The 25100-nt window shown below is 45.2% G+C and overlaps 5 protein-coding genes across 21 annotated transcripts in view; 2 read left to right on the top strand and 3 right to left on the bottom strand.

The window, feature by feature from the left end:
- The first annotated feature begins 1203 nt into the window (after positions 1 to 1203).
- On the top strand, positions 1204 to 2745 carry LOC117582587. Its single transcript, XM_034270437.1, has 3 exons — positions 1204 to 1484; positions 1571 to 2175; positions 2280 to 2745. Exons 1-3 carry the CDS (start codon positions 1266 to 1268, stop codon positions 2371 to 2373), a joined length of 918 nt encoding a protein of 305 aa, XP_034126328.1. The 5' UTR covers positions 1204 to 1265; the 3' UTR covers positions 2374 to 2745.
- Positions 2746 to 4526: 1781 nt separating this feature from the next.
- Positions 4527 to 6004, bottom strand: LOC117581400 (myosin-11). The gene has a single exon (XM_034268547.1). It carries the CDS (start codon positions 5901 to 5903, stop codon positions 4662 to 4664), a length of 1242 nt encoding a protein of 413 aa, XP_034124438.1. The 5' UTR covers positions 5904 to 6004; the 3' UTR covers positions 4527 to 4661.
- A 5440-nt stretch (positions 6005 to 11444) lies between these two features.
- LOC117583898 lies at positions 11445 to 11919 on the bottom strand. Its single transcript, XM_034272571.1, has 2 exons — positions 11684 to 11919; positions 11445 to 11626 (listed from the first exon to the last, which is right to left on the bottom strand). Exons 1-2 carry the CDS (start codon positions 11888 to 11890, stop codon positions 11558 to 11560), a joined length of 276 nt encoding a protein of 91 aa, XP_034128462.1. The 5' UTR covers positions 11891 to 11919; the 3' UTR covers positions 11445 to 11557.
- Positions 11920 to 12693: 774 nt separating this feature from the next.
- On the bottom strand, positions 12694 to 13411 carry LOC117588271. Its single transcript, XM_034279430.1, is given in 2 exon segments — positions 12694 to 12983; positions 12985 to 13411. Coding segments are annotated over 2 exon segments (354 nt in total). The 5' UTR covers positions 13180 to 13411; the 3' UTR covers positions 12694 to 12824.
- Positions 13412 to 20008: 6597 nt separating this feature from the next.
- The window catches only part of LOC117592453 (heterogeneous nuclear ribonucleoprotein L), a 99053-nt gene continuing 93961 nt past the window's right edge, over positions 20009 to 25100 (top strand). For 5 of the 17 annotated variants that reach the window (XM_034286217.1, XM_034286231.1, XM_034286221.1 and 2 more), the window contains exon 1: positions 20067 to 20489. In XM_034286217.1, coding sequence (XP_034142108.1) covers positions 20340 to 20489 — 150 coding nt within the window. In that variant the 5' untranslated portion in view covers positions 20067 to 20339. Of the gene's footprint in view, positions 20490 to 25100 lie in introns of all 17 variants that reach the window. The other 12 variants (XM_034286228.1, XM_034286227.1, XM_034286226.1 and 9 more) reach the window with 7 other exon arrangements.

The following is a 25100-nucleotide window of genomic DNA, read 5'->3' as shown; positions in this document are numbered from 1 at the left end:
TTGCCGTGCCTTGCCTTGGCTCCTTCAAAAAGTTGTTGCCAGCGGGAGTCAGACTAAAAGAAAGCAGCGGCAAGTGGCAAGCTCCTGTCCACTCGCTGTCCGCTGCCCGCTGTCAGCTGGCTGCAATTTAATTTCAAATTAATCTAATTTTTTTGCCCTACCCACGTCCTTTTTTTGGGGAAGTTCTGGCTTGTGGCATTCCATCTAATGAGAAATGCTGATTTTGCACTCTGCACGACGTTGCATACAAATGAGACTGAGCGAGAGCGAAGGGCTCTCACCGAAGTGCTTCTGGCATATCGTTTCCCTGGTCCTCTTCGCATAATTAGTGGCCAGGTGGCTCGGCCATTGATTGGTTACGCACAGCAATTGGACGCCCAAAAGTGCTCTGCTAATGACTCAATGGGAAGCCACTCGAAATTGGAGCATCTAGCCAAGGCTGCTTTCTGGCTAAGATTGCCATGGAAATGTGCGGTAAATATTTGGGGTTTCTGTAAGGGAAACCTGTGCAAAAAAGAAAAGGAATTCATTTACCCCAAAAAGTGTACGAAAATCTCTTTTAGAAAGTTTCTACAAAATGCCACAAACATTGCCATTAAAATATATGAGTTTTTCGGAGCATATTTTCCATAACCCAGGGGCTGATGTAAGCAGAAATTATATTTACAGAAATGTTTTCAGCAACAATTAAACAGAAGTAAATTTAAATTAATGCAAAACTATTTTGGTTTAACTTTGATGTACTTTTATCTTTTGTCTAAACAAAGGAAATTAAGCAAACTTTAAGCTGAAGTATTCCAAATTGAAACATGGATATTCCCACACTTTAAACCTGAAATAAACTGGCAACCAGAACACCAAATGTCGATTCTATTCATTTAAATATCCATGCTTATGTGTGCACTTGTGATTAAAGTTGGTTTGGTCATTATCCGGGCTGTTGGTCACTTGGTTAGAGCTCTTTAGCACCTCGAAAGGTGACACAAAAGGTTCATCTATTTGCATGTGTTGCAGGTGCAACAGTTTAGGTACAGAGATACGACGTAATATCAAGCTAAAATCTATTCTAAATGCAAGAACGTAAAGAGAAAAAGAGTGGCGCAGAACCCAGCACAAAGTTCTCTCTGTTTCTTTAAGTAATGCCCTCACAGCCAGCCGGCAGTTCAGTTGTTGTCCTACCTTCGAGAAGAGCAGACAGTCTGCCCAGCAGCAGTGACTTCAATCAATAGAACTGGTTTGTGGCCCATCGAAATTGGCAATTGAAAATGTTGCTCGTGCCGCTGCTTACACTGATCGCAGTGCTTCGGCTGACCCAAACGCTGCCACTCGATGATGCGGAGTCGTCATTGTCACCGGTTACAAGCGAATTGCCGGATGGCAGCGGGCGGGTGGTCTTCGATCAGCGGCAGACGGGCAAGTACAACATACACGTTAGCATCAAGGATGTCGCCATCATCGAGGTGGGTCAGAACGATCTGACAGATGTAAGTAGACGGAGTGCAGTGGAGTGGGGTGGGGGGAGTCCAGAACCAGTTGGGCAAATGCTAAAAATAAACTGCATTCACGTTAGGGCGCGTATAACGATGCGGAGGATTACTACTACGATGACAGTGCGTTGACCATCAAACCCATCAAGTTCTCGACTGAGGCCATTGGCAGTAGCACCAGCAGCAGCAGCAGCAGCATCAGTACCACAGCAGCAGCTGCAACAACATCCACAGAGCACCATATTCACAGCAGCACCACAGAGCCGTCAACTGGCACTACCTTAAAGGAATCCACGATGGCAACTGTGGCACCTTCATTGAGCAGCTTAAATGGCAGCTCAGCTTACAGCTCGAATCTCTTGGCGGATATCGCCGCCAGCAGGATCAGGCCCAAGTCCAGGCTCAACAATCTCATGATTGTGGAGACACCAATTGGCGGCGCACGAGCCGCAGCTGTGCCACACCTGCCACATCCCAGATCCAAGGATATTCCCATTATGGCTGCCGCTGCAGTGACACGACCCTCGCAGCCGCAAGCCATTGAGTACACGCCCCCTCAAGGTCACAACTCGCCCATATTCAAGGTGAAAGTTCAACGATCTGCATTGGCGCCCAACAAGAAGCCCGCCGCCCGCTGTCGCTCGCATCAGACACGAAATGCCCAGGGCAAATGTGGCGACTCGATCTAGTAAGCCATTGACATTGAATCTCCCAGCCAAGCGGCTTATATCCCCATCCTCTGATGCTTTTTCCACACTTTCTTATTCTTTTTTGTTTTTTGCTTTTCGACAGCCGTCGTCTGTACAGCATGCTGATGGGTCTCAATATTCCGGGTCTGGTGGGTACACCACCCCACGCTGCCGCTACCGCTGTTGATGCTGCCTAATGCGATCACCCTGAAACGCTTTTTAACTTACCATTTCAATGTAGTTTACACTGTCAAACATAGACGTTAAGTGCCACTAAATTGTATCTGCTTGAGCAGAGCTCTTCTGAAAAATATTATTATTGGAACCAAGTATATTAGCGCTTGGGTAGTTCTGGAGCAAGAGAGGCCAGAAAATAATGCGAATGACAATGCGGAAAACTGTCAGAATTGCACGAGCCAAAAGAAGCGGAAAAACTTTAATTGGGCATAAAAGAAAAATTAACCATCAGTCCATGACATAAACTTGTCTTTATGTCCACACGGATCGTTGATCTGCCAGTAAGAATTTTTATTTGAGTTATAAAAGAAATAATCAAAAGCAATCATCAATTATATGGGCATGACTCTCGCCTTTAATATTGATTCCATATTCCGCGTACACTTTAATTTAAGACCACATTATGGCTCCTCTCGGGTGTAACCAAGTTTGCCACAACTGGCCAGTTTATGTTGATTTTTTGTTTCGCGAGAATTCTGATTATTTTCCATGCCATGTGGCAACGGTGATTTTCCAGGCTTTCAATTTGTGTGTTTCTTCCCCTTTCCATGCACCATCCGTTGCAGTTTAAATCACTTTCAATGTTGTCTGTCAAAGTGAATTCGAGTTTACATTTACCATTTATACTTTTTAAATGCAATTAATAGTGTTGATGTGCAATTGGTGTTTTCGCCTGTCGGATGGCAAATGATTGAATTGGAATTTACAACGGATCTACTTTCGATTTGGCCTTGGAAAGAATTCAGGGAGAGCCCGTCTCTATGCGAGAGCACTCAATTTGTGTTGGTAACTTTCGAGCAAGTGCAACTGCAACACGGTGGCAACACTCGCATGGGATGCAGTAACTGGGATGCGCCCGAGCTGAGTTTGTGCCCACATGCCCATCTATAATTAAATTAATTGCTTCATTTCAAGTTAATTTGCCACATGTGGCACGTTGTCCGTGTGCAGCAGCTGCTCTGTGCATCTCTCCTGTACATTTCCCATATATTTTGGTTTATTCCCATAGCAACCGAATTCTGGGCTTTAAATCGAATTGCGGCTTAATGCAAACGGTCGATGGCTGCCGATAGCTGGAAACCCCGAGTGTAGACTCTGATTTGGAGCAAGGAAAGTGCACTTTCATTTAATCTAGAGCACAGTTTGATTAAACACAAGCAGCCTTGTGCTTTGTATAACGAAGATAACTTTATTTAATTGACAACAGCTGTTCATGCAACCCATGCCTGCGATGGCCCAGCATCTCTCCGGCTTTGGCTCTGTCTGAGACATCTTTTTGGCCAAGTTTTCCTTCACTAATTACCTACATTAGGAAACCTGCACAGACTCGGCGCACACTCAATTAGCAGAACACAGTAAACTGCACTTTGCATGCAGGCGAAACAATTCCACAACTGCTCCTGCTCCGTTTCCGTTTCCGTTCTGCATTATTTATGCCATCCGTTGACCTTCCTCCTGGAGGAGCGCTTTAAATGCAATCTTTTGTCGAATTAAAGCCACACGATAGAGGCCAGCAACAGCAGGGCGTAGGGGAAGCGAAAGTGTTGCGGCTGACTGGAATTGCCGTTGTTTCCAAAACGCCAACATCAACACCCAAACCAAAAACCCATTTTAACTTTGCCGCTCCGAGTGGCGCAACAATTGCAGTTTATTTATTGCATAACTGGAGGCGTTTATGCGTCGAAAAAACATGCAGCAGGAGCGGGAGTTGCATGTTGCTGCCCCGACTACACACTCCGGTGTGTGCGCCACTCACTATCTGCGCAGACATTTCGCAATGAAAAAAAGCATGGGGAACACACAAGCGCCCCCACCTGTTGTTGTGTTGCCAGAACTCTAGGACCTGGTCCATCGTCCAGCGCACACAGATCTTGACTATGCAGGACTATGCCATTAAACGCAAGTGTCGCAGGGATTATTCATGGCTGGAGCATGAAGATGAAGCGGCAGTCGGGTTGCAAGTGACAGCAGAGCGGATAGAAAGGCATGAGACAGCCAGGAAAGCCAAACCAAACCAAAAGGAAGCAAGTACGATAGGAAGTGGAAGATGCAAATTCTCGACTTGGTTACGCAAATTGTTCGCCCAATTTAATGGTTAATAAGCTTATTAAACTTTAGTTACAATGCATCTACCCTCTTAGACAATTTTGTTTATTCTCTGGTGCCATTCAAAAATGCGTTTTAATTTGGTAAAATATTATGACAAGACTTATTTAACTTTGATAACAATTTAATGGGTGATTGGGGATTAGGCGTTGCAATTGCCTAATTTCTTGAGGTCATTCTTCATTGGGAGATTTGACTTGGACTCCTCTTTAGGGGCGGCAATGTCCTTCTTATAGAAGTTCTTCTCAGCCAAGTTCTTAGAGATAGACTGCTGGGAGGCAATTTTCACAGCGACTTTATTCGGGAACTCCAACTTCTTGGCAACATTCTTCACAGGTAACTGCCCCTTATCCTTCATCTCAGTATTCTCAGTAATTTTCTTCGCGATGACTTTCACAGTTGGGCTTTTAACTTCAGTATTTTTTGTGGCTTGATTCTTCTTTCCAGAGAACTTCTCTTCAGCGTGCTGCTCAGGCTTCTTCTCGTTGGAAACTTTCTTCTCTGGCAACTTAAAACTCTTCCACTCAGTGCCAGTATTCTTTGTAGTCTTCTGCTCATTCAACTTCTCCCCAGAGACCTCCTTTGCAGTCTTCACTACCATAGCAAACGACTTTCCAGTGATCTTTTCCTTTAAAACTTTCTGCTCAGGCAATTTTTCGTCTGAGTCAGGCTCCGTAGCAATCTCATCTTCAAGATTCTGTAGCTCTGCATCCGTTTCTTCAGTGTCTTTATTTTCAACCTCCTCTTCAGATCGATCGTCTGTCTCTAAAAACTCCTGCTGCTCCTCATCAGACTCCTCTTCGGGCTCGAAGGAATTCTCAGGCTCTTTCTTCTTGGGATCCTCCACCTGGAGCTTCTTGGCCATGTCACGCTTGTGCCAATCCTTCACATACTGACTGTTGATATTGGCCACGTTCTTTAAGTAGCTCACGTGATCCACGTCGCTGTCCAGAGACAAAATTTCGCCGTACAGACTGCTCATTTTCAGATTGTAGCGCTCGAGGGCCGTGGGCACATCGTACTCATTCACCTCGGTCTCATCGAGAAACTTTACCAGCACCGGCGTCTTCATGTTCACATAGACGACGGTGGCATCTGGCTTCTTCAGCTGCCGCTGCAGCTCCAGCATATCCTCCTTGACCTGATGCAGCGTTGCTGTCTTTGCCTTCACCTGTTCCTTCAGCAGTTTGATGACGTCCTGGCACTGCTTGGCCTGGTTCTCGAAGCGAGCTGCTAGCTTCTTGATATCGCCATCAAAGTTCAAAGGATCGGCCATGAATTTCGTGATATTATTGATGCGCTTCACATCGGGCAGGGCCAGCGATTCGGTTCTGTACTTAGCTGAGATCAAATCCGCAGTGTCCAACAGACTAGAGGTTGCCATAATGGAAATAAACAATTTTATGCTCGTCTCGTATTGAGCAGAAGCCGTACAGTTGTGCGGGGAAAACTGATAGATGAATACTGTAATACTTTGATGTCAGTGAGTGCTTTGTTGGCAACAGTTTATTTTATTTATTGTCTAGGATCAGTAAAGTTTCATTTTTCATTTTGCACACTCGATTCTTACAGCTGTAATCAAATAAATTTGATTTAATTTTTGCACATTTACTGGCTTTTTCATACCATTTCCGTTTCCAATAGGATTGGCTTCACTTTCATTTGATTTGCTCACTTTATTTTTTGGGATTTTCTCGCTCTATTTTCCGTGCTGTTTTTGCAGCGCATTTTCCGAATTTGATATGCACTAAAAGTCAATTTATTCAGTTGACTTCATTTGATTTCAGCCTTCAATTCGTTGAATTTACTCTTTGTTTTGGGGTCTTTCTACTCTAACAACTGTGTGGGGAAACTGCCTTTTGCTGCTCCATTTGTACGCTAGAATCTGGCCCCAATTAGTGCTGGGTCATTTTTCGAGCTGGCTTATTTGGGATCTACTTTGCTGTTACTGCACCCAAGCTTCAGCTATGCCAGAGACTTGCTTGCTTTCCTGTTGGCGCAGTGCAACCTCAGCTACGGCATTGTTAGCCTGGATTCAATTTCGATTCCCAATATGCTACACATAAGCAGAGCAGACACCAGACGCAGGAGCTGGAGCAAGGGCACGACCACGGCTCTATGTCGAGTCGGACGGTAATCGTACGTGTGGAAAAGACTTCGGCACTGATTGCTGCATAAATGATTGAGCATGTGCGGCTGTGTGTCTGTCTGTGGGTGAGAGAGAGAGAGAGAGAGTGAGTGAGTGAGTGGGGCAGGAGTGCGAGTGACTCTAGCAGTGGCAGAGCAATGGAATTACTTGCCGCAGTCGATTCCCAGTTCCTATCAGCATTCATCCATGCAACAGGGTTAACACAGAGAGAGAGAGAGAAGCCGTTCGTTGCATTCATATGAAAATTGATGGAAATGCCAAAATATTTTAAATCTAATTTTGTGGCAGCCAGAGGCAGACACACACACACACACAGCACTCCATTCGAGTGTGATTTTTGTCTATTTTGTAACTCAATTGATGTCAAGAATTGAAATATTTTCACGCTGAAAACAATACATTTTCCCCGCATCAAAAATCAATCGATCGCCAGGCAAAATGGAAACGACATTTTGTAAAAGCGAAAAAGCGAAACCCAAATAATTTTATTAATTTACTGCACAAAGTTTATTGTTTTAAATGCTTATGGATATGCAATGGCATTGCGAATATTTTCCGCTCATTGATTTCCCATTTTGTGAAGGTCTTTGGCAAATGCGAACATTAATATTCTGAATGTTGTTTTCTTGTGCATTCTGGAATGTCTTTTCTTATAGTTTTGTCTCCTAAATGGCGCACAAAATAGAATTTAAATAGCAGAAAATTGTCTGCCCATCACCCATCGCTGCACCTCTTCCCCGTTCATTTTCACAGCACCTCCTGCACCCCGGTCCGTCCCAGCGACATAACCAATTCCAACGTCATTTCACATTTGCTATTTCCGTTCTTCTCCACGGCCCGTGTTGCTGTGTTGGCATTTCATTTAGTGCACAACTTCACATTTGCCTCAGCCGTTGTCTTTCCCACTCTCTCTCTCTCAAGTTTTTTTTTTTGCCGCTCCGTCATTGCAATTGCCATTTCCGCTTCCTGAAATTTGCCATTCCTTACACACAGAAGAGGACAACAATACACGGACACACAGCAGGAGGGCGGGCAGCATCAGCAGGAAGAGCGAGGCAGAGACTGAAACCGAAACCGAAACAGAGGCAGCAATAAGACAGGAGGCAGGAGGAGCTTCAGGAGAAGGGACAGGACAGAAGACAGAAGCTGAAGGCGAGGCCGTTTCCCGCCTGCACCGACATTTTCATTTCCATGCTTGGGCGCATCGCAGCGAATCAATTATTCATCATCATCGATTAAGTAACAGGAGGCTTTCGCCCTTCGTAGAGCCATGCCCCATGAACAGCAGCACCAGCACCAGCACCATCCTCTGCCACAGCGCCAGCACAATTTGCAGCCCCCGACCGATCCCTGGTGCTGCTGGTCGTGTCACACTTTTATTGTTATGATTTCTGCCTTCGGTAATGGGCACACTTGAAGGACTCCACCGCCTACAGCCAGGAGCCGCAGCAGAGACAATAAGTGGACATGCTGGCTGGCTGGCTGGCTGGCTGGCTGGCGGGGATTGCTCCATTTCGCGTGGTATGTCCAGTAATTGTAAATACAATGGGCATATTCTGTTCATTATTCATTGAGTGGCAACTGAACAAATGTCAAGGATATTTCCGTGTGCATTTTCCTTTCCTTTGCCTTCTGAAATTGATTGCTTCGGGGAATGCCAACTGCAGAGGGTATCCCCACAGTTGTTACCCTGATTCCTGCTGAAGTGTCGGTTTTTGTGTAATTTTAATGAGAAGCGCTGGGGTCCTGGGCGCACCGAAACTAAAAGCTGAGATTCATACACCCATATCCAGGCATGCCGATGCGAATATAGCCACGAATGGATGTGTGTGTGTGTGTGTGTGTGGCGTATGGAAGAGAGAGTCATATATCTGCAGAAACATAACAATACTCGTACATCGTACATCGCGGAGGGAGATGTGAATGGTGGAGGGATGGCAGAGAGCGAACACATGTACAGTCAGTCGTCCTGTGTGCCGGTTGTCCTGCCTGTCCTGCCTGCTTTGTGCCCCGGCTTCTTGTGCTTATTTTCGCCATTATCCATTAAACATTTATGAAAATTGCTTTTGCTGCAGTTTTATTCACTTTTCCAGCTTCTACACTTTGCATGTGGGGAAACCCAATCTGCCCCCCCCCACCCTCCCGACCAACTCAGCATCCCCCATCGGGCTGGGGAGCAGGAAGAGCAGTAAAACAATAAAGCTTAAGATTCCAATTTCCTTAGAGCTTAAAGCTGACTCTTGGCTTTTGCTTGGCTCTTCGTCTCCTCCGCTGGTCTTTTCCTTTTCACATAAATCTTTGGGCAAGACATGTGCCTAGATAATCCAGCATTATGAACAAAAATCTGGCAACAATAAATAAATATATGCGAATATGCGCATCAATGGCGGCCAATTTTAATAGCCGACTTGTTCAACGAGCTGCAAGGCTTTCCCATAATGAAATATGGCTCAAACCGAAATCTCAAGGGAAGCGGCGGCAGCTTCCTTTAGCTACTGTCTATAGATTAATGATAAGTACAAATACTAAATTCAGAACTAGGAGTAGTATCCAAGATGATGCACTTTCCCTTGGCAATTTGCCTCCACCTGAATGCTTAGCTCATCAACCGACAGACAGCCTGCCACTTGACACACAGCATCGACGTGACTCCTGCTGCTGGCACACACACACGCTTCTGCTATCTAAATTTCAATTAGAGTTTAAACCACCCAACGGAACGTACTGAATTGAGTTAAGCGGCACCGTGAGCGGGGCTTGCCTTAGATAGGACACGGCACCCACGACCCGTGTGCCAGGGCCAAGGGTAAGCCCTCACTCCCCTCATTAGTTGCATGTTCATGTGCGGCAACATTTTTCTTGTGCTTAAATCATTCGGAGATTGCAGCAGTGAAAGGAACTGGGCGTGTGGCTGTATGGCTGGAGCACCTCCCACTATTACTCATCGCTCACCCCCCAACCGCTGCTCAAACAAACAAGCAAAAAAACCAGCGGTTCGTTGGAGCCCTTCATATATTTACAATATTCTCGTACATATTCTTGTGCAGTTTTTGTTGTTTGCTCGCGCGTTCCTGGGGAAACGGCGCATCATAAATTTGTTGGGTGGGATTTCGGTCTGGGGTTCAGTTCGGGGGCTTCTTCTCTGAGTAACGATACTTAATAAACCCGCATCATTTTCCCATTTTGCACTCGCACTTCATGCCTTCCGATGCTTTCCCACCGCAGCGGCACATCCTCTTCCTGTTGTTGTTGCCACCAAATTACCTGTCATTTCGAAATTATGATACCAAGGAATCGCTGCTGGGCTATACTCTGAGTGGAGGTGTGCCCTGCCGTTGCTTTCCGGACTTTGGGAACAATTTTTATGTTTATGGGCTAAGAGCGAGTCCTAATTTTATTTTGTCAGCTCTGCCACACACACTCACACTCACACTCAATCACTCGTCGTATCTCAAACTAATGCCAACGCCGAACAGAATGTAAAACCTTATGAGCATTTTCCGATTGTAATCTGTGAGAGGGGAAGCAAGCGGGAAGCCTGCTCAAGGCATCCTGAAGCCTGTCATCAGGCCTCCTCCTACATGCATGCGTTTTTTCTGGTATTTTTTGTTTGCTTTTCAAACTTGACAGCCCCATCATTTCCCCTTCGAATTGGACATTATGCCATTGGCATTGAGAGGGACGAAGGACTATTATGGGATTTACTCGTTGTCCGAAAGCCGACAGTTGATGTTTTGATTTGTGTAATTCAGAGAAGGGAAGAGATAGATGAGAGAAGAGCACCACAGATTACCGAATACAAATCGAAAATTTACCAAAAATGTGCAGAAAAATGTGGCTATGTATGTATGTGATGTATAAGTAGAAGTTCAGTCAGTTTGTAGGCTCCTCGACCGGGGAATTGAATCACAGAATTATATGGTAACCACACAACAGGAGTTGGGACACAAACACAAACAAATTAAGCAAGTAAACGTCCACTGATTCAACAAATTAGAGTCCAAGCTCAAGGTTTCAGCAAACCAATCTAATAAGTCTGCAGCATAGATCCCGAAGAACCGGGCAAGCAGTCACCCGTATGCGCTCAAAGACGAGCAAATTGCATGAGGATCCGATCTAAGAACTTCCTCTACACAAGTCAAGGGCAAAGGAACCACCTGTGGTTTTGTGCAGATAATTCCAATTGGGTTTGACATCTAGACCGCCTTAACTTGCTACCCGAAGAACCCCCGCATCAAGAGCGGAGTGTGGAAATTGTCTGGACAATGTACAGCCAAATGTTTCAATTATGTCAAGTTATTTTTGTTCGTCAAGCCTACCGCCATTTAGTCAGCTGAGCAGAGGCCACAGACAGTGGCGACTAATGACGAGGAATCCAATGCCATATAGACGCTCCGCCATCATTTGATGATGAGTTTCAGCTGTGTCCTCTCAGAGACAAATTGCCAGCAGCCATAAGCCTAATGACCAAAAGTAGATATAGATGTTCAGGTAATAAAAACAAGATTGCATATTTCTGGAATACTCACTCAGATCGTACGCTGTGCTCCGAAATAATTATTATTTTTGTGTGACACAAATTTCTGGTGCAAGGCTTTGCTCGTGTTTTTACAGCTGTAGTATAAAATTGGGTGGAATTTAATGACACAAAAACTTGCCCCCGAAATGTTTTAGAATTTGATTTACATATTTCAGAAATTCAAAAGCACATCAAGTGGGTCAAGCATGCCGCTGACAGACTGACAGAGAGACAGAGAGACGTGAAGAGGTGTTGACTTATTTGCTAGCTTGTTAATTAGCCAAAATAAATTTTATTCACAATTAATCTACGCTAACTTATGAGACAGAATAAAATACAAAATAAAAGCCAAAAGATTGCTTTGCTGCTTTCACTTCACGGAGCTGCTGAAGTTTTTCTCATTACTCAGGCAATTATTGCAAATGGTGCAAAAGATTTGCTGTGAAACGCAAATGAATCAATTGAAATGTTTTGGAGAGGGTTTTGTTTTACTTACTGGAAGAGAGGAGCGTGTGCCGCCGCCAGCCTGCGAGGAGCCGGTGCCCTCGAAGGTGCGCAGCCAGGATTTGATCACATTCGTGGGCGGTGTCTGGTAAATGCTAAACTGTTTCTTGAACAGCCTCTGGGCGGCGCTGATGGAGTCGTTGCTCTTGTAGTAGGCGCGTATGATGAACGCCCGGTGTACACCCGTCCACTGGTCCATTTCGACTGTAAATGCAAAATGCCAAACGTAAAATGCAAAATGCAAAACGCAAGCTGCAATCGGCAAATATGAAATCTGCGCCATCCGGCGCCATCTGTTCTCTCTCCAACCATGTGTCTGCCATGTGTCGCTGACCACACACAAAAACTGCTGCTGGCAGCACTTCCGGCTCATGGTTGACATAAAAAACGCTCTCTCATTAATACAAGCAAAAGTGTAAAAAAAGAATCCATATATATTCATAATTATATTCGCATGTACTATGTACTATAAGTATGTACTTATGTACGAGTGCCAGCAGATCTAATTGGTCGTGTAGTGTGGTGGAGGTTGGGGGCATGAGTCGGCGTACAGCTAAAATTATCCACGACACGGATGACGCGGCGTATGAGCAATTGGAAATTCTTATTTGCTTGTCGCAAAATAGTTTTTCTTTTTTTTGTGAGGGAGGCTGCGAGCCTCATTTAAGTTTCAAGTGCAAACTTTTCTTGGCTTCTGCCACTGATTTCTACGCCACTGCCTTTGTGCATCAATCAATCAATCAATCAGGCGTGAGCATCATCATTATGCTTCATCAGCGCCACCTCCCTACCGCCAAGGCCTCAAAGTCATCAAGAAAGGGCGTGAGTTTGGGCGGGCCTGGAATTGTTGCGCAAACCCCAAATCCACTTGAAGCCATTTAAAGTTTTGCTTCGAGTTGAATCCTCTCTGTGATTTGGCAAGTTGACAAAGTCTTTAAGCCATTCACCAGTTACACAAGATACACTACCCACCAAGCGGTAGATATTCAATTTATAGTGGAAAATGCACAGCAAATTCTTGTTTTATTTTCACAGGATATGTACGCACTCCTCTGCTCCACTGGAATCGAATCGCTATGTGCCAGACATTCTCTTTTGTTTCCATCGATTCCTATTGTTTCAGGAGAGTGTATTCAGGTTGTTCCATTTGGAAAACGATTCGTATTCTGTTTTGCCGATTTTGTTTTAGAGATTTTTTGTCTCCATTTTGCTGGACCATCGGGCACGTAACTGCAATACAATGCACGGCCATCGAATAGATGGATACAGATACATTTATGTAGTATCCGTTTGCTTTTGTTGCTCTTGTCGCTTTCGCGTCGTTGTCGTTGCAGCAAAGTTAGCAAATGTTGCTGTCGCTTTGCCGTTTACCCGTGGAGCTGCCACGCCAGCTAGTGGGCGGCAGGCAGAGAGACAGAAGTGTGGAGCTGTGTGGAGAGACAGGAGGCTGGCTGAACTGGCAGGAAGGCAGTCATCCATCCATCGCATGTCCAGCCAGAGTCAACTCTCCGCTTGAGTGTTTCTCTCTCTCTGTGTGTGTGTGTGTGTGGAGGGGCATTGGTTTTTTTTGTTGCTTTTTTAGCTGTCTCTGCTTGTCATTTTGACACCTTCATTTGCTCCGAACATTCAGCTCCAGTTCAGTAGAAGCGGGAGCAGTGATTCTGTTTGCTTTCGTAACTTTTTTATCCGCCCCTCGACGTATCTCTGTGTGAAATTCGAGAGCAACATTTTTGGTGAAAATTCGTTGTTTAAGGGAAAATTCGAATCAAAGAAAAATAGATTTAGGCAATGAATTAATAATATTATTCGTGAATTAAAGAGAGGATATGCCAGCATATTCCCTTGCATTTATTCCACCCATTTCCCATTTACCAGTACAACCATGGAATAATCCTCTAAGAACCTGCTAAGACTGCTTCCAGTCGTACATAGTTTTTTCTTCTTTTGTTCAAGCTTTGGACGGGCCCCCGTCTGACCCGCCTCCCCTTTAAGCCCGCTTCTTTGGGCTGCCAAGATATTGTAGAAAAATGCCCGAAAAACGAAATCTGGCCAGGACACACAAAAAAAAGCAACAATGCCAAGACAAATGATCCAATGACTGCGTCTCACTGCACTTTGGCCCACATCAGCCAGAAATACAAGGGGGAAAAAACCTAAGAAGGAAAATGGCCCGTAGCTGTCTCAATTTTTGGATGGCCGAGCAGTTTTTTTTTTTTTGTTATATGTAAAGTTGGGGTGGAGTCACCCCTTAAACACTTTTTGCCACTGCGGATGCTGACGATGATGACAAAGGGCAAGCTCTGAAGTAGGTCAAGACTTTGTTGCTTATCTTTCTTGGTAGCTTTTTGTGGAGAGCGGAAAAGTGGATTCCCATACATATCTTGGAGCATTCTTCAGCTGGGAAATTAGCAGGGAACTCATATTAAATTTTGCATTGCAAAATGCTCCATGGAAGGTCAGGCCTATGGGGGGTAGGGTGTGGGTGCGCACACGCCACTCAAGCCGGACGCCAACATAAGCGATTCACTTTCCGGCAGGGCCGCAGATAAACATACACCAACACACAGATACACAGATGCAGTGGTGGGGGCGGAATTCAAGGAGTGGGCATGGTTGTAAATCTGTGCTAAACAGGATGGCAGGCTCCGGCAGCTGCAGCACAGCGCATAGCGCAACGGAAGCGGATGTGGATGGGGATGGGGATGGGGATGGGAATCGAGGATGAAGATGAGGATGCCGCTGCATGAGGCAAGGAGCATGGCACGCGCGGATGCTAGGCGTTGATAGCGGCAGCTTATCAGCTTCGTTAGAGCCAAGACCAAGAACAAGAGTCAGTAGCCAGGAGCCAGGAGCAGCAGCTACCGCCTGCATCCTCCTGCTGGAGGCACACATTGCGTGTGCGGGCATTAAAGGAGCAAAAGGAGCATTAGATTAAAGCGTCAGAGTGGAGTGGAGGGGAATGGAGGGCAGTGTCTTGGAAAGTCAAGTGAAAGTTGTTGGCAAGGACGCAGCCACGTACTTAGCTGCCTCTTAAATGGTGTTACCTCACTTTCAAGGCGTTTCTTTAAAGCGTAAGTCGGGCATTTCAGCCATTCAATAAGAACTCCCGGAAAGGCGAGCATACCTGTACACCTGCACTTGTTTATATTTTAATGGCTTAGTGTTTACAGTTTTCAGTTCAATTCAATTATAAAGAGTGCATTTAAACCACAGCCAAATGCATTTGAAAGTTTCGTAAATCTAAAAGGTGTTGGGCTATGTCAGAAAGTAACATTTCTACAACATTTTTACATAAATTCCACATTAAAATTACATACTAAAAGCATGCCACGAAATTCTGAAACAACTTGCAATGGCCAAAAAGTGTTGCATACTTTTTTGTGGAACCTACATATGTACCTGACAAAAATGTTCGAATGTGGAGAATTTTACTGGCATTTAATTACCAGTGTTGTCACCTGCTCTCAGGTCGTCCTTTCACTGACCCATTGTTTCGATGAACGTTGTTTGTACATGTTCAAAATATATTTACATACATGATCTGCTTTGTGTGCTACTCCATTTCCAGGCTTAACTTTCCAGGCTCAGCTTTGCAGGCACATGGAGATTTCTTGGATTTTTCTGGTGTAAGCCGCATCAGTGAGGGAGGGTGGTGGTGGGTTGAAGCATCGACAAGTTGAGACCCACGCACCCCGGCCATATGGCCATATCCATATTTTATGGTTCAAACAATGCCCAGGAGTTGGGCCCAAGGTCCTCGGGATTAAACTGCAGTAGGCGCCGATGCCAGTTTCCACCACACCCACACACTCGCACATAGATTAAATAGTTTATGTTGTTTGCCTGGCAGCTTGTTGCCGCTGCTGCACTGCACTTTGACATTAAGCGAATCGCCCCGTACACGGACACGGACGCGTTCCAGACCACGTAGTGGACATTGGCAAAGAGCAGCGCAGAGCTCGGCGGTATTCATGTGTGTCTTGTGAATGGTGGGTGGGATAGAAAGGGGGGGTGGAGTAGGTGCTGCAGGTCCCGATATTTGTTTGTCCTTGTGCAGTCTTTAATGTTTGGTCTCCAGAATCAAAGCGGCCTTCCAGCGGCTGCTGTTAAACATCACAGCCCGCAGCTACCAATGTTCATATGTACATATGTACATTTAGTCTGATTAGCTAATATGTGTGTATAGCTATGTACATACCGAAATATTTACCCCATACTTTAACATCTGTACATCCCAAGCTATGGTGTTGAAACTGGAAAAGTAATGTATCAGGCCAACAGCAAGAGCATAACAGCGTTCAAAACGTAAGCGACACTTTCGTTGGGTGCTCAGCAGGGCGAACAACAGCGAGAGAAAGTGAGCGCTGCTGAGCCCGGCTCTCTTAATTGACAGTGCGGGAAATTCTCTTTCTTGCCTCGCAATCTTATAAGTTCTCCAGGAGGTAAAAGCTTAATTGTTAATTTTTATTATCAACAGATAGGGGCACAAAAATGTCATGCGATCTTTGCTGGAAACCCTTCCAAACCCAGTCACAACAACAGGCAGTTTGATAACCCTTGAACCACTGTGCGCTGTTCAGAGTCGAATTTGAATTTTTCAGCGTCGTTCTCATTACAACATCCAGAGAGAGAGTGAGAGAGAGAGCGAGAGAGCACGAGAGCGTAAATAACATTGTTGCTCTCTTGCCACTTATCTCGCTCTCCCTCTCACACACGCGATGTTGTAGCTTTGTTGCTCTCTCTCTTTGGGTGAGTGCGGATGTGTATCTGTGTGTGGTGCGCGTGTCTGTAAAGAGCGCATGTTACAGGCGCACTTGCTGACATGATGCAATTGTACAAGGTGGTTTCGCCGCTTGCCGAATCGTCGGACTTCGGTCTATTGTTTTTCAATGCTTGATTGTTAACGTGACAGGTGCGGACGAATTTTTTCCCAAATATAAACCCTAAAGCGCAGGGAAAATGACTTTTTATAGAATTAAGAGCCTAAGCAAAACATAAAAACACTAAAAAACCAAAATAACAACTACTTTCAAGTACTAACCTATTAAAAAACAAATTAAAAAATCAAACATCAACTCCTTTTCTTGCAAAGGTCATCACACTATACTGTCGTTTCAGTCACACTTACCACGCAGAACCCCTCGCATTTACTAACAGAGTGGATAGTTGACTACTTTTTGCCGACGAGACCACCTTGTACAGTTGCAACATGCTTGCTGCTACTTTTTCGCTGTTTCTGCTGCTGCGGGGCAGCGCACTCTTAAACTCACTTCTGTGGCGCACGGTTTAACGGTTAATTTGCTCTCAGCGAACGACGGTCGTCACCAAAGAAAAGCGTACTGAAAATCATCGCTGTGCCGCCTTCCATTCTCCGCATTGTAAGCGCTACGAGACAGTGTGCAGTGTGTTATTGTGTGCCAGTGAGTGTTGGTGTGTTGTGCAGTTTGCATACACACAGATACGGATTTAAATTAAATACTTTGGCTTAATTAAATACTTCCGCGGCATCCATCGTCGTTGCTGTGTCGCTGTCGGCGTTGTCTACGGTTATCGATTCTCGTTGTCCCGCTCACACGCACGCACGTTTGTTCTTGTTTGTTGTGTCTCGCCGCAGTCATCGTCGCCGTCGAAGTCTCAGCGTCGCCGTCGCGTTTTGTCAGTGTGTTTGTGTATGTGTGAAAAAGGGCCGCTGCTGCAGAGGAAGCAACAAAAGAAGGAGACTGTGGAAAATAGTAAATAAACCAGGTGCCGCCGCTTGAGGACAGGTGCAAAGAGCATATCACAACAGCCAGCAAAGGTAAAGCAGCCAAAGAGGAAAAGCAGTTGGGCGCTGCATAACGGTGAAAGTGATTTTTCGCAATAAGTGCAAGAGTGTGCGTGTGTGTATGTGTGTGAACAGTTTTTCCCCATTTGCTTTGGCCTCGCCGTTCGCGCTGGGAGAACAAGCAACAACAAATGTTGAATAAGAAGAAGCAGAAGCAGCAGAACACTGGTAGCCGGAAGATTTTTCTGCGAATTGCCACCCACGAAACAACGCCACAAAAAGGGCCAGAAGTTACTCTTCTCGCGACGGCGCATTGATTGGCTCTCTTTCTCTCTCACTTTTTGTTCTCTGTGGCACGCAGAAAGGTAGTATAAACAGGCGCGTGGCAGCAGAAAAAGTAGTAGATTGCAGTTTTCGAGTTTTGAAATGCAGCCACGCGTTGCTTTGCTTCCTCTCTTTTTCTCTGTGGTGTGGTGGTGATGATTGCTTGCTCTCGGTGGCTCTCTGACCACCTTGCAACCCCTAAACACTGTGCGGTGCGCTCTCTCGCTGCGTTCCTTACCTGTGAGTGCGCCGTCTCTGTCTGTCGCTGTCGCTGGCCTTCGTGTCCCCGCGCGATGCTCGTCTCGTGTCTTGGCTGTGTTTTTGGCTCTCAGACTTTCATTCTTGCATTCGACTGACAACAGAGCCTAACGGTACAAATATTCACTCTGTTCGTCCGTTCGAACTTCTGTTTTTCTGCCGTGTGTCCGTGCCTGCGTGCGTGCGTGCCAGTGTGAGTGGTGTTTTGGCACTTTGCGAAATACTTATCGAATATTTTGCAGTGTAGGAAAAGCGTACTGCAGGCGCATTGGCAACACTACCACCCCACCGCAGCCCTCGTCCCGAGCAGTCTCTGCGGCAACCCAGCAGAACTGTCAAAAGCAGAAAACAGAACGGCACAGAAGCCCATTCGCACGTCCGAACACTGAGAGTGCAGTTTCCTACATTTTTGCGGTTCCCTTTTGTTCAACAATGTGAAAATTATCCAAAATTTTAACTCAAAAGCAACTAGCATAAAAAAACCAATAAAAAAAATTAAAAAACGAAGTGAAATTGAAATTAAAAATTGAGAAATTGAACTGAAAATCACGACCAGAGACGTTGCATCCAAAAATTTGCGCCACCATTTTGTAAGCGAAATGCGAAAAGAGAGAAAGCCACACGGCAGAGTGGAAATGGATGTGGAAAATGAAAATGAACAGAAAGGAAAACAATCAGTCCGTTGCCGCCGCACAAAAACAAAATAGGAAAAGCGCCCGTCAGAAAGTTCAGTCCTCCGTTTATCGTTGCCGCTGCCGTTGCCGTCGCCGCGTTCCACCACCCATCGTTCCCATCGCAGTTGGCTGTTGCCTGTTCCCGGTTTTTCGTGTGTTCCATTAATGAAAAATCAACCCCCGGCGCGGATCCAGAGCGCGCCCCCACAAACAAAACAAAGTCGGCAGCAGCAGCAGCAGCGGCCCGTCCGTCCGTTCGTCCGTTCGTCTGTCGCTCTTTGCCCTCTGTCTGCTGTGCGTGTGTGCTTTTCTAGTCTCGATGTGCGTTTGTGTGTGCGGACGGGACGGGCATTTTCCATTTTCCATAAGGGTTGCGCCAAGCACATACAGGCGGTCGAAAAACTTTTCAAGTTTACTTTAACGCGATTCCCACAGTCGCTCTGCTGTTTTCCTCTTCAGTTGCCCCAACCCCCTCGCTTTTTACAAGTCACTCTGTCGTTTCGGCCATTTTTCCCTTCTGCTCCTTCAATTCCTTAATTTTCGCTTTTCATTCCCTTTTGTTCTCTGCTTCTCTTTTGCCTTTCTTCGTTTCTGTTATTTGCCGGCGCTTTTCAGCTTTCTTCGTTTCTTTTTATTTTTGACAACTTTCCGAGGGTTGTTTGATGCTTTTTGGTTTCCTAGTGATTAATGCGTTCTAGTTAGATTTTTGGGATTTTTGCTACTAATTCCAGTTGGACAGGAATTTGTTTTATAATTAATTGGAGATAGAACAGAGTCTGGTTAGAATTTCGTGCCTATTTAACAGCCATAATAATTGACTAGTTCTCGCGATATAAGACCTCGTTAGGGCACTCCTTCAAGTACGAATGTGAATGGAAAATAATTGCAATTTAAACGATTTTCACAATGTTGAAGCTTGGAAACGTGCTCAAGTGGGGCACACGGTGGTGTGGCTTGAAATGGCCATTCCAGATAAATTTGATAGATGATAATACATTTTTATCCCCTTTGAACTGTTTCTAATAAAGGCCTTCCATTGATTTCTCTCTCTCTCTCTCTTTTTGTACCCGTCTTGCAGCTGGTTCCCCCACAATCACTGAGAAACCACAAGAAAACGGAAAATTTATCACGCAAATCAAAAGTGCAATAAAATTCGAAAGTGTTTTACACTGCGCTGCAGGAAGCTGAAAAGAAGCTGAGAATAAACAAACAAGCTACACTACCAACAGGAACAGCAACAAAAACAAAAACAACAACAAATACAACAACATTAGCAACATTTAAAACAAACAAACAAACAAGAAACATTAACAGAAATTACACCAACACCAAATAACAAACAACAAACAACAATCGCGCGCGTTTCACGAGCGTTTGTCTGATATAAAAAGAAAGAAGCAAGAAAACGTAAAGAGGATTGTCTCACGTGGAGGCAGATAGACAGAGTTTTGAAGAGAAGAAGAAGCAGAAGGTCGCGTTGTTCGCCAGATCGTTTCGATCTATTGTATAACCCCCCCCTTTATCGCACGCGGAGTCGAGGCTTAGGCCCCATAAAAATCGCCAAAATTCTACACCAACAAGCTTTAATCAGCCCCGAGATTTCGCTCCAGTTCGCAACGGCGGCCACAATGCCCTACAACGGCGCCAGCAATGGAAGCGGCGGAGCCGGCGGCGGTGGCGGAGGGGCCACCATAGTCGTCAGCGAGGGGCCCCAAAACAAAAAGATCCGTACCGGTGTCCAACAGCCCGGCGAGAATGATGTGCACATGCATGCTAGGGTGAGTATCTTTTAAATATCAACAGCTACACAGCTACATGCCACAAATCTGAATTCACAATCCACAACTCACAATCCACATTGTCTGCGGCAGATCTCTTGTCCAAAAAAGCTCGCGGGCTATGGCGGTTGGGTGGCCACCCTTATCAGACACACACACAAGCATTCCCGGCACTCATCCATTCAATCAACTCTGCACCACCTTATGCCCGTTCCCTGCTTTCCTCTTGTAACTTGGGAGGCCTCTGGGCGGCTGGACTTGCTGATAATTCCCGGTACTCGGGGTGGTGGTTGTTCCCAGATAAAGTTTTCCCGTTTTTGGGGGTTGAAGTTCCAAAAATGCATGGGAGCTCTCTCTAATGTCTGTTTGCATTGGTTGTTATCCAGAATAGAGCGTTGAAACCGGCTCTAACTTTTTATAATGTAGAAATATAATGTTAATAACATTTCCAGGGCTTACAGGGAAGGATGGGGGGTGTAGAAATTACCCGGATATTGCAACATAATTCCATACGAAAGCAGAAAACACCTTTGTGTGTCATTTGGCATACAAAAATAATAATGACAAAAAGTATTCTGTGAAACTGGAACCTGCACACAAACACTTATGATATGTTTCCAATTGCCCAGAAGTCTGCAGGCATGGATACCGTTTGGCACCACTTCCAGGAATAATCAATAAGAAGAACTATCCCTTAGATGGGTATATTCTCAAGAAATGCAATTTATTTTATCTATTCAGTACATTTTCCGAGGAAAGTGCTGGAAAAAGTGCCAATTAATTAGTTTGGGATAAATTTTAAACTTGCGGAAGACAGTCCCGTGATGGCTTGTAGTTTCAATAATTCTGATCATTCTTAGATCACATTTGTGCAATGGAAAAAATACTTAAACTTAAATTGGAACATCCTTTAGCTGCTACAATTGGCTTGTGGCATTCGGTGGCTGCCGCCGCTGGCGACAACTGTAATTTTCCAATGGCCACAGCTTTCTGTTTGCACCCACGACGGCCCTGCAGCTGCAGCAGCAACAGCAGCGTCGGTAGTGTGGCAATTGTTGCTGTTGGAGGGTTGGAAAAATCGATTTTCACCATTGCCACGGGCCGTCTGTACACCCGGCCCACCTTATCTGCTCGAACCGATAAAAATATTGTGTTCTATGCAAAGAGCCCGTCAGAGTCGAGCAAATAAAAAGCCAAAAACATGATAAAACATGGGCCAAAGGCGGGCTCCCCGTGCTCGTGTTCGTGTTCGACAGTGTATTGATTTCTGGGCGCAAGGCCTGGAGGCAGCCACAGGATGAATATTACTTCATTTCGGTGGCAACTTGTGTGGCACGTGGAGTGAAAGGAACCGTAGAAAGTATGCAACAATTTTTCCATTCCCAATTCCCTTAACTAATGGCATTTGCCTGTGTGTGGGTGAGTCTTCTCTCTGTGTTTGCATTGGTGACTGCCTCATTTCTCATTTGGCATTTGAGCTGTTGCTTCCGCTTGATGTTGCTGCTGCTGCTTCTGGCCTGGCGCTGATGTTGCTCCTCCTCGTCTTTGTCGTTGTCGTCATCGCCCACACTTGACTTGACAGCGCAATTAGCACATGAAGCAGCTTTTTCTCGTCATTTCAAGCGTTTGCCTCGTCACCGTCCCCGCCTGTCACTCTCTGCTGCTCTTCGTGCCTTTTTTGCCGGACTGCCTGGCTTGCCACTTGGCATCGTTTACGCTACTCCTGCCTAGACCTGCCACAGCAGCAGCACTACAGCAGCATACCTGTAGGCGCCCCAACACGGCCAGGAGCCTGTCGCCAGTCGGCAGTCGCAAGCGTTGCCGTTGCCGTTGACGTCGCCATTGCGTACGTGCCTTAAACGTCACTTCCTACGTGCCTAAAGGGCAGCGGGAAAAGGGAGGAGCGAAGCAGCCATGTGATTAAGTGCACTCGTAGGCGGATACGCTGAATCCCATGTGGTAAAGGGAGAAAGGAGAAGCACCTGCTCCACCTCCTCTCGTGCCACTCATCGTGGGGCAGGTTAAACGATTTAGTTCTTGCCCTTTTTGCTAATGCCAGTTGAACGAGAGATCAGACAATGCGGCAGCCCTGAAGAGGCCACGATTGGGGGTGACGGTGTGGCGCCCAGGTCTGACCTACTAATGGTGGCACGCGAACGAATCGAAAGGGAAATCCAATGGAAAATTTGAAGAAGAAACAAAAACGACGTGGCACAGACACGGCGAGTAGAAAATGCCACACGGAAACAGGTTTTTGGGCAGGAACAAGTGTTTCGCACTTGAATGCGTTCAAAGAAGGTTTACAGGATTTCATGGATCTTTAAACAGCAAAACCATCTGCCAACACACTCCTTTCGCTCAAATGAAATGTAAAGTGCAGTCCCCCTGATTGAATCTTCATCATACCATGCGGGTCATCAGCATGTCTGCCTTTTGCACTTTGCCACTGCCCCCAAACCATTCCCATTGATGCGGATTCCCACTCACTCATTCCACTGCCGCCCATTTGTCTGGCAGCATGACGCATGCGGCACCACTCCACTATTGAATTTCTGCATCCAGATTGGATGCCATAAATAGACGGGCACTCCTATGCCGACGGACCAGGGGGCTGGTAAATGGAGTAGTGCAAAAAAATCAAAAGGTTTTTCTTTTTTTTGGTGGTGCGTCTGGTCAACCAACCACCCATTCGGGCGGCTAGCTGCTTTCCCCCCCAAAAACACACACCCACAGACACACCTTGCAATGGTGATGCAACAGTCAAAATGCATTTGGACGATTCTACCGCTGGGCATTGGCTGTTAATTAAATGCATCACCCGGGGCAACAGAAACTGGAGATGCACTCGACTCCACTGCCACGGGGGTGGCTGGCAGCAGCACTCTTTAATCATGTTTTTGCTTTACCTTTTGGCTAGCTTGCATCGCTGGCTTTTTACTAGAAATAATTGATTTTCATTGTCCTTGGTCCGCGAATGTCCGCGTGGCTGCGAAGGGGTGGGTGACGTTGGCTCAAAGGGTTGATTGTGCATCTGTCTGGCTGTCCAACCTTGGGGTTTATTACACCCTCTGATGATGCGGCTGTGGCTGCTGTTGCAGGGTTCTGTAATTGAGCTAATTGAAAATGCTGTTTCGCTGCTTGTTACCTTACGAGCACTGCCACTGTACCTCTAAGGTCATAACTAAATACGAACTGGCTGCACCAACTAATTGCCACACAATGGAAGTCCCTGGTTCTGGCGGTGTATCCACCTCCGCTGAGAAGTCTCTCCATTAGCAGTAAAATTTGTGTGGTTGCCAGTCGATCTCTTTGATTTTTGATTGATTTTCGCTGCTCCTTTTCCGTATTGAAAATTTCTTCTTTTGGATACACGAAATGAAATTTTCTGCCTGATTGGCATTTCAAATGAGTCGCAGACACAGCTGTGTGTGCGGAATAATAATGTTTGTAAGTTCTGTTGCTCATATTTCGGTCAAAGCCATCATAAATTCTAAATCGAATGGAAAGTCATGCATGTCCACAAAATATGCCATGGGATTTCTCTTCGAATGACCTGTAAATCAGTCGCAGAGGGCTTATTGCAATGTTGCTTGTATTCGTTCAACCCAGAGTTTGTTTTGGTTTCAATGGAAATATGATACATTTTCCTAGAGTTTCTATGGGTTACTTTTCCAAGAGCTCAAGTATTAATATTATTGTTTTTATTCGTTCAGCCCAATATGATTCCTGGTATTTTTGAATTGTCTATTGAAAATCTGCATCTAAAGACAATAAGTGTGTATTGTTCGTAAAAACAGGGCATATTTTAATGTAATGAACAAAGTTGTTTATTTTTCTACATATATTTACTTTATAATTCTTAACGAATTTCCTTCTAAGCTTTGCAAAATTAATATTTATTCCTCCTCTTTTGGGCAATGTCTGCAAATCAATGTTTATTCATTTGTGGCTTTTCTGTGTATATTTAATATCCACAAGTGATTTATTTTAATTGTTTCAATTAAATGTTTTTACTAAAATTGTTTTTTTTTTCATTTAAAATTAAGTTTTTAAAATTACATCTCCTAGAAGTTGAGTTAATTACTTTATTGCCTTGCCTTATTGCCTGGTTGTGCCTCAAATTAACACCTTGTCATTATATATTTTCCTCTGTGGAGACCAGGCGGCAGACAACGTAATAAGGCGATTTGCTGGCATTAGGAAAACATACTCTAAACAAACATCCAACAAAAAAAATAAAAGCGTTTCCAAAAATAAGTTGTCAGGCAATTTCTTCTCAGTTTCTTGTTCGGTTGTGGAGGTGTCGTCCGCCTTAAACTCCAATTACCAGAAATTATGAATCGTGTGGGGAAAGAAATATATGTACAGGAAGAACATATAAAGACAGAGAGGAAGAGAGGGCCGGAGTATGTCCATATGTATGTACCTCTCAGCAAACAAACAAAAAATAAGGAAAAAGTTCAATTTATGCCCCTTGTGGCCACTATCCCATTCCGATCCTAACCATTCCGCGTCCCCTGCCGTTGCTTCAGCTTTCTTTATGTTTTTCTTTTCTGATTCTTTTCTTGTCTCATATTCTCCTCTCTTACTTACATTGCCTTGAAAGGGGCG

Source organism: Drosophila guanche, unplaced genomic scaffold (assembly GCF_900245975.1).
Source record: "Drosophila guanche unplaced genomic scaffold, DGUA_6, whole genome shotgun sequence".
NCBI classification, from domain to species: domain Eukaryota; kingdom Metazoa; phylum Arthropoda; class Insecta; order Diptera; family Drosophilidae; genus Drosophila; species Drosophila guanche.
This window is presented reverse-complemented; position numbering and strand designations above follow the sequence as displayed.

Coding starts and splice junctions, on each gene's coding strand:
- LOC117581400 (XM_034268547.1), bottom strand. CDS start 5,903: ATGGCAACCTCTAGTCTGTTGGACACTGCGGATTTGATCTCAGCTAAG.
- LOC117582587 (XM_034270437.1), top strand. CDS start 1,266: ATGTTGCTCGTGCCGCTGCTTACACTGATCGCAGTGCTTCGGCTGACC. Junction 1,485..1,570: donor GTCAGAACGATCTGACAGAT/GTAAGTAGACGG, acceptor CATTCACGTTAG/GGCGCGTATAACGATGCGGA. Junction 2,176..2,279: donor AAATGTGGCGACTCGATCTA/GTAAGCCATTGA, acceptor GCTTTTCGACAG/CCGTCGTCTGTACAGCATGC.
- LOC117583898 (XM_034272571.1), bottom strand. CDS start 11,890: ATGGACCAGTGGACGGGTGTACACCGGGCGTTCATCATACGCGCCTAC. Junction 11,627..11,683: donor GCACACGCTCCTCTCTTCCA/GTAAGTAAAACA, acceptor TGCGTTTCACAG/CAAATCTTTTGCACCATTTG.